This window comes from Chelonia mydas, chromosome 5, assembly GCF_015237465.2.
Source record: "Chelonia mydas isolate rCheMyd1 chromosome 5, rCheMyd1.pri.v2, whole genome shotgun sequence".
NCBI lineage: Eukaryota > Metazoa > Chordata > Testudines > Cheloniidae > Chelonia > Chelonia mydas.
In genome coordinates this window covers 25,556,595-25,572,748 of record NC_051245.2, presented here as the reverse complement: position 1 = coordinate 25,572,748, position 16,154 = coordinate 25,556,595, and the positions used below count along the sequence as shown (strand labels likewise).

Here is a 16,154-nt window from a genome sequence, read left to right as displayed (position 1 = left end):
TCATCAATAAAGGCTGAATTACTTCAAGCAAAAATTCTATTAATTGATCTAATAATTCTTTATTATTTTTAGATGTACAGTACGATGGTGAGTTTTGTGAGGATGAATACATTAAAGACTGTGACGCACTTTGAGACTGACTGATGAAAACTGCTGTATCAAATCTAGGTGTTATTTTTATAACCCCTGTTATTAGGCTCAGCAGAATCTGATTAAAAAAAAATTGATAATATCAATGTTTATTTTTACGCATATTTTTCAATGTTTATTGATTTAAATGTTCAGAATTGTGCAAAATTATGGATTTTAAACATTTTTTTACTTTTATCTATATAAATTTTCATAGTTGCAGGAAATCATGTGGGTTGTCAGACAATTATTATTTAATGACAGTAGAGACAGATTCAGAAAGTTAAAGCTTAATAATCATTAAAACACAAACTGTCAACATGACCTGTCAAAATATACTAAGTAAATATCCTTAAGTCAAATTCTCATAAATTCAGCATTGTTCTTATTGTCTGTAAATTTAAATTACAACCAAAGGAAAAACTTTTTCATTAGTTTGTGTCTTTGCAGTGAAATCTGTTTACCAACATTTAATAATAAAAAGCTAATCCTTCCAAGCCTACCTATGATTGCTACTTTGACCAGTTTCAATTTCTACCACTATATGTAACTCTAGTGCAGAAAGACCTTTATAAACCGTGTGAAAATCATGAGGATTTTCCTGATCCTGTTTCTTCTTCCATGCTCCCTAAAGTCTCAAGATTCCCCTTATTAGTCATCATCATTGTGTTGAGGATTTGACTCATCAATAACTATGCCTTAAAAACAGACAAAGGAATTGCTAAAGAATCATGAGAGAAACCTCCTCTGTCCCAGAGGCTGAAAGTACAGTCTATCAACCACCAACTCAGACAAGCCTTCAGTATACTAGAGTAGGTCCTCTCAGCCACAAACACACAAACAAAACCTTGGCAGTGAGTCTCTGAGCTTGGGTCAACTTACTCTGGCTCACAGAGCTCCCGCTAGAGGGTTAAAAGTAGCAGCACAGATGTTCCCAGTCAAGCTGGAGCATGGGCTCTGAGACCCATCTCCTGGGTTTCAGAGCCCAGGCTCTAGACCAAGCTGGAACATCTACACTGCTATTTTTAGCCCTATAGCACAAGCCTCACAAGCTCATGTCAGTTGACCCAGGTTCTCAGACTCTCTGCCACGATTTCGGGGGGGGGGAGGGGGGGGGTTGGCAGCATAGATGCACCTGTAGGGATCTTTAGAAAAAAATTCCCACCAGCTTAGTTGGATTGATTGGTCTTATGATTAATAAAATGCACTGGGATTCCAGAGACATGTTTTCCTTTGATGGCACTGCCACAGACTACCTAAGACTGATCCTGGGAAAGTATGAACTTAGTTCAGTAAAGCAATTCAGCATGTACGTAAGACTATCCCTTTAGCAAAGCACTTAATCACATGTTGAATTTTAAGCACATGCTTAAATCTCATTGACGTCAGAGGGGTTAATTCAGAAGCCTAAAGTAGATGCTCCTAAAATGGACTCCTAAATTGGATCCTTGATCAATCTGTACCTCAATTCCCATCTGTAAAATGATGAAAAAAAGTTACCTACCTTCCGTAATTGTTCTTCGAGATGTGTTGCTCATGTCCATTCCATTCTTGGTGTGCACGTGCCCAGTCATCGGAGATTTTTGCCTTAGCAGTATCCATAGGGTTAGCAGGGGCGCCCCAGTGAGCACCGCACTCTTGCCGGCAACTCCAACAGATGGATAAGAGGGCGGGTAATGGAATGGACATGAACAAAACATCTAGAAGAACAACAGTTATGAAAGGTAGGTAACCGTTTTTTCTTCTTCGAGTGCTTGCTCATGTTGATTTCATTCTAGGTGACTCACAAGCAGTTCCAATGGAGGTGGGCTTGGAGATGATGGTCTTGTAGCTTGCTGCACTGCCCTGCTGAAGCCAGCATCGTCTCGGGCCTGCTGGGTCAGCGCATAATGGGACATAAACATGTGGACAGACGACCAGGTAGCAACTCTACAGATCTCTTGGATCGGCACCGGAGACACTTGCAGCCTAGTTGAGTGCACTTTGACTATCGCCGGTGGAGGCACACTCGCCAGCTCATAGCAGTATCGGATGCAGGCTGTGATCCAGGACAAAAACCTCTGAGCAGACACTGGGCGACCTTTCATCCTGTCTGCCGCTGCAATGAACAGCTGCACTGACATATGGAAAGGCCGTGTCCTGTTAATATAAAAGGCCAGCGCCCTTCAGACTTTCAGGGGGTATAACCTGTGCTCCTCTTCGGAATTATGGGGCTTCAGAAAGAAGACTGGTAAGAAAATGTCCTGGCCGGTATGAAACCGGTATGAGACTATGTTGGGCAGGAATGCCAGGTGCAGCCGCAACTGGACCTTATGCTTGTAGAACACCATATAGGGTGGCTCTGACCTAAGTGCCCTGCTCTCAGACACTCTGCTGGTAGACGTAATCACCACCAGTAACGCAACCTTCCAGGAGGGAAGGAGAAGACAGTAGGAAGCCAGAGGTTCAAAAGGAGGCCCCATGAGCCTCAACAGCATGAGATTCAAATACCAGGGAGGAACAGGATCCTGGACGGAATGGTAAAGACGCTCCAGACCTTTCAAAAACCGAGCTGTCATGTTGTGAGCGAAGACGGATCTGCCTTGGAACAGAGGGTGGAAAGCTGAAATAGGAGCCAGGTGGACCCTGATAGACGACAAGACAAGCCCTCAAGCTTGAGGTGCAGAAGATAATCCAGGATCATCTGCAGTGAGGCCGGCTTGGCCCGGACAAGCCGATCCGAAGCCCAGCACGTGAATCTTTTCCACTTTGCCTGGTAAGTTGTTCTGGTGGAGGGCTTTCTGCTACCCAGCAAGACCTGTTGCACACGGGTTGAGCATTCCCGGTCTTCCGCATTCAAACTTGCAGCAGCCACACTGTCAAGCGCAACACCTCTAGGTTCGGGTGCAGGAGACTGCCAGGGTTCTGGGACAGCAGGTCCTGCCAGAGAGGGAGTCGCAGCGGCACAGCTTCCGAAAGGTCCAGTGTGCTGAACCAGTACTTGAAAGGCCACTTTGGAGCTATCAGGGTAACCTTCACCCTGTCCTGTTTGATCTTCATGAGGACTCTGTGGATCCATAGCACTGGCGGGAAGGCGTACATCAGGGCTCCCAACAACAGAAGCAGGAAAACATCTGACAGGGACCCCCTGTCCATCCCCCGGAGCGAACACCTGGCATTTCCTGTTCTGGTGGGATGTGAACAAGTCAACCTGGAGAGTCCCCCACTTTCGGAAGATCATACTGGCTGCCTCCAGATGAAGCAACCACTCATGGCAAGATGAGAAGTTCCTGCTGAGGCGATTTGCTAGCACATTCTTGGTCCTGGGCAGGTGCGCGCTTACCAGATGAAAGGCATGCCGCACACAGAAGTCCCAAAGGCTGAGAGCTTCTTGGCAAAGAGCTGATGACCTGGCTCCGCCCTGCCTGTTGATGTAATACACCTTGGTGGTATTGGTCTGGCAGGCCAGGAAAACTGCTGACATTGATGTGAAGGGCCAGAGTGTCCTGCAACCAGCGGACTTGAGTGCTGAGCTCACTCAGGTGGGCTCCCCAGCCCAGGTCCAAAGCATCTGAGATGAGGGTCAGTGACAGAGATGGGGCTGCGAAGGGAACACCTTCCAACACCGACTCAGGGTTTAACCACCACTCCAGGGATGACAGGATGTGATCTGGCACCCTGACTATCCGGTCTAGATAGTGTCTGTTGGGGGTGTAAACCAATGCCAGCCATGCTTGCAGAGGCCTGAGGCAAAGCTGGGAATGACTGACCATGTACATACAGGCGGTCATGTGGCCCAGCAACTGCAGGTAGGTGTGAACCATAGTGAGAGGGTGGTTCTTCACATGGGAGATCAGGTCCGACATGGCCTGAAAACATGCCTCCAAAAGGAAGGCTCTGACTTGCATGGAGTCGAGAACCATCCCTCTGAACTCTTTGCTTTGGACTGGCCTTAAAGTGGATTTTTTCCTCGTTTATTAACAGGCCCAGGTCACAGAAGGTGGAACGCACCCAATCCGAGGCTTCTCTACACTTGTTCCTGAGACCTGCCCTTGATGAGCCAATCATCGAGATATGGGAAGACCTGGACCCCTTGACGTCTGAGTTAAACAGCCACTGGCGCCATACATTTCATGAAGACCCTTGGAGCTGACAAACGGCCAAAGGGGAGCGCTGTAAATTGGAAATAGTGCTCATCCACTACAAAACAGAGGAAACGTCTGTGACCTGGGAATATGGAGATATGGAAATAGGCGTCCTTCAAGTCGAGGGCAGCATATCAGTCTCCTGGATCCAGGGAGGGGATGATGAAGGCCAGGGAGACAATGCAAAACTTTCAACTTTTTGAGAGACTTGTTCAGGCGTTGCAGGTCCAAAATGGGTTTGAGGCCCCCCCTTTGCTTTCAGGATTAGGAAATAACAGGAGTAGAAACCTTTCCCTACCATGTCCCGAGGGACTTCCTCCACCCGCCCCATACAGAGGAGGTTTTCGATCTCTTAAACGAGGAGTTGCTCATGAGAAGGGTCTCTGCAGATCAACAGGTGGGAGGGAGGGGGCGGCTGAAAACTGCAGGGTGTAACCTTGAGACACTATGTCCAGCACCCAATGGTCGGAGGTGACTTGGAACCTGGCTGAAGAGAAGGTACAAAGATGGTTGAGGAAAGAACAGGGTGGATCCTGGGAGGTGACTGGGGAGTCACTCTCAATCACACCCACAAAACGAGCGCTTCTAGCCCCCAGGGTGTTTTGCCAGGCCTGGCTGTGCAGGTGAGTGGGAGGAGGAAGGGCAACAGTGGCTGAAATTAACGTCTCTGTCCCTTCTCCTTGCAGACCCCGGATCAGACTGCCAAGGCCTAGGCAGCAAGGGTGGCCGGAACTGCTTTCTCGCAGGCTGCAGTGTATGCACACCCACCAAGTGAAGGGTGGTCCTGGTGTCCTTTAGCCCATGCAGCCTCACATCCATCTGGTCTGAAAAAAGACCGTTCCCATCGAATGGGAGGTCCTGGATGGAGGTCTGCATTTCTTGGGAGCATCCGGTGGTCTGAAGCCAGCAGCCAGGATTACCACCACTGACGTGACCACCCTGGCTGACGAGTCCACCGTGTCCCATGCCATCTGAAGGAGAACCTGGCAGCCACAGTGCCCTTCTCCCCCAGGATGCCAAATTCTTGGGCCAAACCCTGTGGGAGGGACTCCTTGAACTTATGGAGGGAGTCCCATAAGTTAAAATTGTATCGGCCCAAGAGGGCCTGATGGTTTGCCACCCGGAACTGCAAACTGGCCTTTGAATAAATTTTTTTTTCCAAACAGGTCCAACCATTTGGCTTCTTTATTTTGGTTGTCAAGCTGGTATTTGTCTCTTTCATTGGTCGCAGAAACCACCAGCGAGCCTGGGGGAAGGTGGTTGTAGAGATATTCAAACCCCTCGGCCAGAACAAAGTATTTCTTTGTTGCAGGGGGGAATGGAGACGCGATGGGGGAGCACTCTCATGAGGCAGGTGACCGGGACCTGTGCCGAGAGGATGACCGGCAGGAGGGCAAATGGCACTGGTTGTACTGGGACCAGCGTCTTCCTCTAGGTGATCTGCGTCAAGACGGCTGAGGCTGAGAACACCATGCCGGTGACTGAGGGCAAGCCTTGGAGGGTCTAGGCTGCAACTCCAGTGATATGTGGTGCAGAGGTGGAGGGCGCTGCTTTGTCTTGAGAGAGATCGGCGGCGCTCCACTGCCCCCTGAGGGGCATTAGTGACTGGCTTGCCCTTGTAGGATTTGCCAGTTCCTCAGGCACGTACTGCTTCAGTAGTGTGGGTGGAGGTTTGTGCTCTCTCAGCGCTGGGGGAGCTTGTGAAGGTGTTGGTGCCATCAGGGGTTTAGGTCCCATACTGCTCCTTGGAGTCAGTGGAGTCCTCTTTTCACAGGAGTAAGGGCCCTGACTGGGGAGGTATGAGCATATGGCTCCGGAGTGTTCGAGCAGTCTAAAGTGGGTCCCTTGCCCAAAGACCTATTGCTCTTTTTGCCCGGTGCTGGGAAGCCATGCTTTTTGGTCTTCTTTTTGGGCACTGGCGACGGGGAATGCTGCTGGGTGGAGCCTGGTGTGCACTGCGCACCAAGGCTGAGGTACTTGGTGAGTCCTGGCGGGGCTGCACGGAGGCCGGATGCAGGGCAACTCTATGACGAGAGCCTGTAACTGAATATCCCACTCCTTTTGTGTTTAGGGCTGAAAGTTTTTACAAATTCAGCACTTATCTCTAACGTGTGATTCCCTCAAGCACTTGAGGCAGCTGCTATGGGGGTCACTTACAGGCACAGGCCTGCTGCAGTCTGCACAGGGTTTAAACATGGGAGACCGGGGCATGCCCTGCCTGGACGAAGTCCCATTGGGATCCTAACTGCTAACTTCTAACTACACTTAGCAACCTCTTAACACTAACTACTATAAACAAACTATTTACAAGGCCCTAAGGCTCTAAGTCAGTAGACGAAAACCCGCTAGCCCTTGCAATGCAAAGAAAAGTGCTCCGACTAACCACCACAGGTGGTGAGAAGGAACTGAGAGGGCATAGCAGCGCCTGATATACCAGCACATGAGCGTGGCACTCAAGGGGCCACCCCTGCTGACCCTACGGATACCACTAATGCAAAAATCTCCAACAACTGCACATGTGGGCACGCACACACCTAGAATGGAATTGACATGAGCAAGCACTCAAAGAAGAATAGTATCTCTCTTCTCCCAGCTTTTGAAACTACCCAAAGCCCTAGGGATTTTCTCTTCTGACTTGTCTATTTAGATTCAGGTAAGGGCAGGAGCACACCATCTTCTGTGTATGTACAGCATCTAGCACGGGGTGGGCAAAATTTTTGGCCCGAGGGCCACATCTGGGTGGGGAAATTGCATGCAGGGCTGGGGCAGGGGGTTGTGGCGTGGGAGGGAGTGCAGGGTGTGGGAGGGGGTGTGGTGTGCAGGAAGGGGCTCAGGGCAAGGGGTTGGCCAGAGGATGGCTGCGGGAAGTATGAGGGGCTCAGGGCATGGATTTGGGGTGCAGGAGGGGTTCGGGCTTCGGCGTGCAGTGGTGCCAGGGCAGGCTCGATCTCTGCCTGCCTTGCCTGGTGCCACTCTCAGAAGTGGCCAGCACCACGTCCCTGTGGTCCCGTGGGTGGGAGGGGAAGAAGAGGGCTCCGTGCGCTGACCTTGCCTGTGGGTACCTCCCCCGAAGCTCCCATTGGCCGAGATTTCCTGTTCCCAGCCAATGGGAGCCGCGGGGGGCGGTGCCTGGAGGCGAGGGCAGTGCACAGAGCCCTCTTCCCCCACCTCCCGAGGGGCTGCAGGGACGTGGTGCCGGCCACTTCTGGGAGTGGCGCGGGGCTCATGGCGCCAAGGGGGTGGCAATCCTGCGGGCTGGATCCAAAGCCCTGAGGGGCCGGATCCGGCCCGCGGGCTGTAGTTTGCCCACCCCTGATCTAGCATAATAAAGGAATAGTCTCAATGGGGCTCACTAAGCATTAGTGAAATACAACTAACATTATTAATAGTAAAACTAGTGGGAATTTTTTCCTAAAATTCTCCAGCATAGATTTGGTCTTAGCGAGAGACTGACTGGGGGGGGGGGGCGGAAAAAAAAAAACTCTGGGCCACATATAGGGCAGTGCAGCATTGCTAAGTTGTTTCCAAAGTCTTATATTTTGAGATAAACCTTTAACATTTTAGTATTGAGTATATTTCATAATGGAGTTGCAGATTCAGTATTTTGGGTATACCTGGTGGGTATATTTGAAAATTTAAGAGAGACCTGCAAATATTTATTAGAAAAATTGGGCTTTCCTTCTTTATAATCCCTTTCTTCTTTATAATATATAAAGAAAGACCTGAAAGGTGATTTTTTAAATTTATTTAAAATTTCTTCTCTGATTCCTTTTTAATTCAACTTAAGTATCAAGAAAGTCAAGTCTACTCTTCTCTGGTTTTTTTAATGAACCCCTCAGAGATATCAGGAATCTCACCTGTGAATACCGAACACCTTAACAGAAAGAGTGAAGAGGTTGACTCTTTGACAAAGTCTTCCTTTGTCCAAAGCGTTGATTAGTAATTCAAGTTAATTTGCTTTAATAAAAATATAAAAATTCAAATTTTTCAACTAAAAATCCCTTGCCCTCTCAATTGCTCATCTTTCAGTCTCTGGGCTCTCACGATGTCACCATTTCACTAGCTCTTCAGTCATCATGAAGGTAAGATTGGGCCTGAGTTTATTGGAACAAGCCATGCAGAAAACAAACTTAAAAAAACAACAACAACAATTCTTCATACATAGTAAGAAAAAGTAGAAAAGGGAACAAGCAGCCTATTTTCTCCTCCACTTGCAGGTCACTTTTAAAGACGTTTTGGAACTGTGTAGTGAAACATGAACAAACCACCACCTATCTAAAAGAAAAATAAAATATTCTGACACATTTAATATGTTCATTTTTTACTTAAGTAAAAATGACTCCAATCCAAAGGCATATATATTAACTTTGATCTATTACCATTTTCCTCAGGCTTGGTCTATATTTTGCCAGGATAGCCATATTGAATAGGAACGTGTGTGGGGAAACACACTCTTAACCAACATATGCCAGAAAAGTCCCAGTGTAGACAGTTATAAGAATTTTTTGCCTGTACTGTTTATTTCATTCAGAGAATTGATATAAGCTACACCAGCAGAATAACTCTTTTGCTGATATAAGCTGCATCTACATTAGACGAGTTTGCTGGTATAGCTATAGAGGAGTGACTGCTTCAGACAAGTCCAACTCTCCGGTCCCATAACAAATTATGAAAAGAGGTAATCACAGAAAAGTCAAATGATTTTAAAAAGATGCCTGCACGTTGGCACTCTTCTATTAATTTTCCAAAAGAACAGAGGCTATCTTCTTGGTACATTGTTATATTTATGTGTGTGTGTGTGCTATATGATAGAAATAGTTAATAACTAAAGTATTAATATTTTAGTTTATATATACAAAAACTATGACATTTTGCCAGCTTGCCACAAAAATTAAATCTATTGAAAAAAGGAAAAAAATAAATAATTACAAGACATTTATGAACTTAACCACCTCTAGAACATAAGAGCGGCCATACTGGGTCAGAGCAAAGGTCCACTGAGCCCAGTATCCTGTCTTCTGACAATGGCCAATGCCAGCTGCCCCAGAGGGAATGAACAGAACAGGTAATCATCAAGAGATCCATCCCCCGTCACCCATTCCCAGCTTCTGGCAAACAGAGGCTAGGGACACCATCCCTGTCCATCCTGACTAATACCCACTGATGGACCTATCCTCCATGAATTTATCTAGTTCTTTTTTTAACCCTGTTATAGTCTTGGCCTTCACAACATCCTCTGGCAAAGAGTTCCACAGGTTGACTGTGCGTTGTGTGAAAAAATACTTCCTTTTGTTTGTTTTAAATCTGCTGCCTATTAATTTCATTTGGTGGCCCCTAGTTCTTGTGTTTTGAGGAGGAGTAAATAACACTTCCTTATTTACTTTCTCCACACCAGTCATTTTATAGATCTCTCTCATATCCTCTCTTAGTCGTGTCTTTTCCAAGCTGAAAACTCCCACTCTTATTAATCTCTCCTCATATGGCAGCTGTTCCATATCCTTAATCATTCTTGTTGCCCCTTTCTGAACCTTTTCCAATTCCAATATATCTTTTTTGAGATGGGGTGACCACATCTGCACATAATAGTCAAGATGTAGACATACGATGGATTTATATAGAGGCAATATGATATTTTCCATCTTATTAGCTATCCCTTTCTTAATGATTCCCAACATTCTGTTCACTTTTTTGACTGCTGCTGCACATTGAGTGAATGTTTTCAGAGAACTATCAAATCACTCCAAGATCTCTTTTTTGAGTGCTAACAGCTAATTTAGGCTCTATCATTTTATATGTATAGTTGGAATTATGTTTTCCAATGTGCATTAGAACATCTATCTAGAGATGGATATTCTAAAAGATCCTACAAAGAACTTTAAAAATGCCCTGAAGTCATGAATAATGTTTGGGGCGTTGGTTATAACCCTCACTCAATCCTTCATGTAATTATGCAGGTGCTTAACTTTAAGCATGTGAGTAGATCCATCAAGGTCAAATTAAAATGCTTCCTCTCAATTCTAAATGGTGAGAATCTGCTTTACAGAAAAGCTCAGTTTTCTTCTATGGTATATATGAAGCTTAATGGGCAGGTAACAAAGAAAGTTATGCTGGCTGCAAGTTTGCCAATTGCCAATAAAAATCACAGAATGACACTAATGTGTTAAATTATATTTTTAAAAACAGAACACTACCAATCTGCTCTATTTTTAAATAGTTAGTATTTTACATAAGGAGAACACTGTAGAAACAATATAATTAGGCAAATATTAACTACTACCTGTTGCATTGCTTAAGGGATTATGGTAATTTGTAAACACTAAAATTTCACACCATATTAATTATTATGTGAACTAAATTAGAAATCCTTTACAGTTAAAACCAAAATTATTTTGGAAATATTGCCATTGAGATTAAAATGAAAGTGCATATTTTAATCATTATAGTGATGCCAACAACTATGCTCTGAAACTCACATGGTTTAGTAATGTAGAAAGCTTTGAGCCATCTTGAATATTCTTCTCCAAGATGTTCAGGACTTTCACTGTTTTATCTGTTGAAAGCTAAAATAAAAATACTTGTATCAAAATAGCAGAAAGAGTGTAAACAAATTATTTCTAAGCGGTTAAAAACAAATGTGTGCATGGAAGACAGGGCATACTGTGTAATTCTGGTGTAAAAATTAGGTTGTAAATGCTTGGGGTAGGATCTTAATTTGTGTTTTTACTATTTCTAGCACAGTGAGGCCATGATCGTGACTGAGGATTCTGATCATATAATAAAACTAAATATGAAGCAATAGTAATAATGGTGATGCCTGCATAGAAATTAAAAATAAACAACAACATTGCATTAGTCTTCTGTTTCTTTGTTTGTTTTTTACAGCACATAGGGAGATTAGTAGTAGTTTCTAGTGGTTTGTCACTTGAATTACACAATACAAAATCTTGAATAAACCACAGTATGAAGTCAGTTTTCATGTTGCAATCAATTTTATAATATGAAATCACTAAGTTTTTCTCATCAAAATGTAATTTGAGAGATTTAGGTTAAATTCTTTATGATTAATTAGAACACTTTCCACAAAAACTGTTCACCCAGATTACACTTCGAACTGGCAAAAATGTATGGGAATATGTTTAATTATGTATATCTCCCACTGCTATCTTCTTGGTGCCAGGAATCAGAATTTGCCAAAACAAAGCACTAATCATGAACCCTGGTTGGCTAGAGAAAGTTTTGTTTTTAATTTATTCTACAGTTTATGGACAACTACAAAACAATTTCAACACTGTGTTGGTACTGGTGCATATATATTTTATTCTCACAGGGGGACTGTGCTGAAAATAAAGTAATTCTACATGACCTACTCATGTTCTACAAAATTAAGACCAAGAAATGAGTGGAGCTTGCTGGCCCTTTAAAAATGGGGGCCACTAGCCTAGGTCTTACTGGAACTCAGTTCTGTAAGGCCACTGGTTTCTGGGAGATGTAGACCTCAAGTGACTGAGGGATGACGACTCATCAGGTGATATAATACCACTTTGTAAAAGAACTGTTTGTGCTCAGTATGATATAGGAACTGGCAAGAACTCCAGCCAGTAGAAGCTGAGGCCTAAAGAGACTTGTAGGGAGCAAGGGCTAAGGCTTGGAAATATCTAGGGAGGAGATGCACCCAGCCCAGAAAGAGGAGTGAGGGCACCCATGGATAAGGCCAGAAGGGAGGCCTAGAGCTGGGGCTACTGAAAACCATAGGAAGAGGTTCGTATACTAAGGAATCCAGAAGTCTTCATAAGAAGTGGCCCTGGAAAGACAGAGTCAGGATAGTAGTGAGGTTGAGAACAGAGAGCTCATAGTGTAGAATCGCAGGGTTGGAGACCCACCATACTAGGAAGAGGTTATTAATCTTAGAGGGGTGATACCAATAACCTGCTTCAACAGGATAAACCCCCAAAATGAAGCCCAGGAAGGCATAAAAAGAAAGCCATAGCCTGTTGAGGGCACAGATATTGTTTAGCCTAGGAAAGGGAACCCTGAATTAACAGGGATGTAAGGCTACTGGGCCTGGGGGAAAGGAAATCCAGTGAGAGAAGACTGCTGGGAAGAAGACTGCTGTTGTACTCTGGGAAAAGGGTGGACTTTGTGACATCACCCTCTAACTACATCATCTCAATGCAACAAAGCACTGAGGACCACTAGCTGAAAGGAGGGAAAATGAGACAAGCACATAACAGGAAGAAGTAAGAACACAGTTACAGAGCGGAAATGTATTTTATACATTTAACACTGAAGTGTTATGTACATTTTCATTTTTAAGATCATGACATACCTTGTCCATAATGCCCATTGCCTTAATTTTTGCAGATTCACTACCCAACTCATTAAGCTGATGTTTTCCCAATAGCAACTCCTGTGGAATCTCATCATCATCACCTTAAAAAAAGAAAGAAAAAAAAAAAAAAGGGCAGTTTACATCTACTCCAATTGACTTCACTAGTTTTAAAAATAGGCTGCTTATTCTGATGCACAAATATGGATTTAGGAGCCTAAATTCAGGCACCCATTTCTGAAAATCCTTGGCCAAAGTATTTTAATATGTCCAGCAAAACAGGCAGTTCACTTAACCCATTAAAGAATCCCTTTGTCTCAAAAAATCAAAAAGAAATATGGGTGTCATTCTACAATTAAACCTTTTTGGACTATCAGTGGATTAAAAATGTATATAACATTGCTGAATGTTTTATGAAATATCTTAAAATTTATAATTAGAACTGGGTGGGAAACAATTTTCCCAAAACATGTGAATTTGAGATTTCAAAACCATTTTTCCATTCTAAATTGAGACAAAAAATAAAAATCTCTTTTTTTTTACCACCTGATAACAACCCCCGCCCCCTGCCAAAAAAAGTCAGATTAGGTCAATCAGAACATTGTGTTTCAATGTTAATACTTATATTTTTAACTATTTTTGGTGTAAATTAATTAAAATTTCAAAATGAAATGTCATTTCAAACCAAAAAATTGTTTTCAAATTATTGAAATGTGATATTTCAGTGTTTGAAACTTTTCAAATGTTTTTTCCAACTGGGAGATTTTTCAAAATCAATCCTTTCCCACTAACAGTTTTGGTTTCAACAAATCAAAATTTTCTGACAAAGTAGGTGTCATTGGAAAATTCCCAACCAGCTTTTTAGTTAAATTTCATTCAGTATTTTGAAGAGCTACTGATTACATACAAAATTGTTATTTTTTCAGAGGTAAGACCTAGAATAAATCTATTAAGTTATCAATATGCCAATACCCAATTGTTTGCAACAATACAGCTTCTAGTGCTTTAGCGGGGGTAGGGAGAAATTTTTGAAAGCACCTCAGGGATTTAGGAGCACAAATTCCATTAACTTTTAATGGCAGTTACGCTACTAAATACCTTAGGAGCATTCTCTTTCAAAACATCTTCAATCCCCAGTGCTGATGACCCATTAAGGGAGGTGTAATGCAGAAGATAATCACATTTGGGATAGATATTCTCCCCACCCCAGTAGCTTAAGGTTTGCATCTGTTGTGGTTTGTCTCTCTTCTAAGTCCTGCAAGGAACCAAGGTTGGAGGAAGAAGAGTAATTAGAAGGTGGTGGAGGAGCTTATCCGTGGTGGCAGCCAAAAACGAGAAAGGAGACATTTCCCAGAGTGTACACCAGAGGCAGACAAGTTACAAAGAAGAGGCTATGAAATAAAATGCTTAGATGCAAATTTTGTAAAGGCTTCGTGTGGTTTTGTACAACAGAAATAGCAGTGGAGAAATTTCTGACATATTACCAAATGTAGTAAAATCCATGTCTTCCAAATTTTCCAAAATATTTTCTACTGAAGCAGTAAACCTCTTAAAAGTTGAAGAATCCATCATTTCTGGTGAAAAAGAAAAGTATATATAGTTGAGTTATATACAACAGACAACATAACCTGAAGAAAACAACAAATTCAACCTTCGGAAAAATTACCTTCAGGTGTTAGTTTAGGTTCATAAGCCTTCCTTTTCTTTTGTTTTTCTTTTTTCTTCATTTTTCTAGCCACTAGGAAACAAATTAAGAGCTTAAAATGAAGATATCTGAAACAAACGTTTTTGTTCAGTTTCGTAAAATATTCTGTTGAAGTTGGATTCATGAATATTAAAAGCCATAAATAACATTCTTTAGACTACCCTATCCACATTTAATATGCTTATATTAAGAATGCAAGGAAGGGTTATATTAATTATATTGAGTAAGATGTACTTTAATACTGATGAATTACCATCACTGAGGGGAGGAGGAGGAGAATAATCATCCATGTCAGAGTCTTCTGGAGTACGATTGCGATAACGGCTACTACCAGAAGTCCTCCTTCCTTCGTGATAATGACTGCTTCTCCTATGATCACCAGAACTTCTCTTATCATGCTCCTCACACTCCCAAGCTTTATCATCATCTCTGTCCTTTTTATGTTTTTTCCGAGAAGCTAGAAATGAAGCAAGTTTTCATTAGATAAACTGAAATCAGAATGATTTACAAGTTTAAGCAAATTTGTGTACCATTGTTACATTAGGCAAGTGTGCATTATAAACCTATAACATTAAAAACCCAGCCATGACATTATCCTAATAATAAATTCTGAAGAACATATAAAGTCCATGCCTGAAACAGGAAGAGAAGCCTGTTAAATTTTTAAAATACTTACTCAGAATGCCTGCCCTTTTAAATAGAATAAGGGAGGGAAAGTTGTAGGGTAAAATTTTTCATAAGTGCGTAAGTGACTTGTACTCCCACATTTCATTTTCATTAGGCTTCTAGAACCCCAACTCTTATGGACTTTCAATGAGACTTGAGGTTCTAAATACCTACATCACTTTTGAAAATGGGATTTAGGAGTTTAAGTCAGTTAAGCCCATATTTTTAAAGGTATTTAGGTATTGCAATGCCTAACTGATTTAGAGGCCTAAATAGTATTTTCAAAAGGGATTTAGACACTTAGGAAATCCGTGTTGTTCCTGGACAAAGGGCTAAACAGTGAGGAGGCAAAATTTGCATATTATACAAAATTACTCAAGATAGTTAAGTCCAAAGCAGACTGTGAGAGTTACAAAGGGATCTCAGAATACTGGGTGACTGGGCAACAAAATGGCAGATGAAATTCAATGTTGATAAATGCAAAGTAATACATATTGAAAAACATAATCCCAATTATACATACAAAAGGGTAGGGACTAAATTAGCTGTTACCACTCAAGGAGGAGATCTTGGAGTCATCATGGACAGTTCTCTGAAAACGTCTGCTCAAGGTGCAGCAGCAGTCAAAAAAGCTAACAATGTTAGGACCCATTAGGAAAGGAATAGATAATAAGACAGAAAATATCATAATACCACTATATAAAATCTATGTTATGCCCATACCTTGAATACTGCGTGGAGTTATGGTTGCCTTGTCTCAAAAAAAGATATATTAGAATTGGAAAAGGTACAGAGAAGGGCAACAAAATGATTATGGGCATGGAACAGAGGAGAGATTAAAAACATTGGGACTGTTCAGTTTAGAAAAGAGATGACTAAGGCGGGATATTTTACAGGTGTGTAAATACATGACCAGTATGGAGAAAGTGCATAAGGAAGTGTTATTTACCCCTTCACATAACACATGAACCAGGTAGTCACCTGATTAAATTAATAGGTAGCAGATTTAAAACGAACATAAGGAAGCACTATTTCACACCATGCACTGTGTACATGTGGAACTCATTGCCAGGGGATGTTGTGAAGGACAAAAGTATAACTGGATTAAACAAAAATTAGGTAAATTCATGGAAGACAGGTCTATCAGTGGCTATTAGCTAAGACGGTCAGGGATGCCACCCCATACTCTGGGTGTTCGCAAACC

At 42.7% G+C, this 16,154-nt stretch overlaps 1 protein-coding gene across 10 annotated transcripts in view; it reads right to left on the bottom strand.

Moving 5' to 3' along the window:
* NIPBL (NIPBL cohesin loading factor) overlaps window positions 1-16,154 on the bottom strand; it is a 296,589-nt gene that overhangs the window by 77,306 nt on the left and 203,129 nt on the right. For all 10 annotated transcript variants that reach the window (XM_037902677.2, XM_037902676.2, XM_007065740.4 and 7 more), the window contains 5 exons: window positions 14,538-14,741; window positions 14,246-14,317; window positions 14,064-14,153; window positions 12,580-12,683; window positions 10,727-10,813 (listed from right to left, as the gene is read on the bottom strand). In XM_037902677.2, coding sequence (XP_037758605.1) covers window positions 10,727-10,813; window positions 12,580-12,683; window positions 14,064-14,153; window positions 14,246-14,317; window positions 14,538-14,741 — 557 coding nt within the window. The remainder of the gene's footprint in view (window positions 1-10,726; window positions 10,814-12,579; window positions 12,684-14,063; window positions 14,154-14,245; window positions 14,318-14,537; window positions 14,742-16,154) is intronic.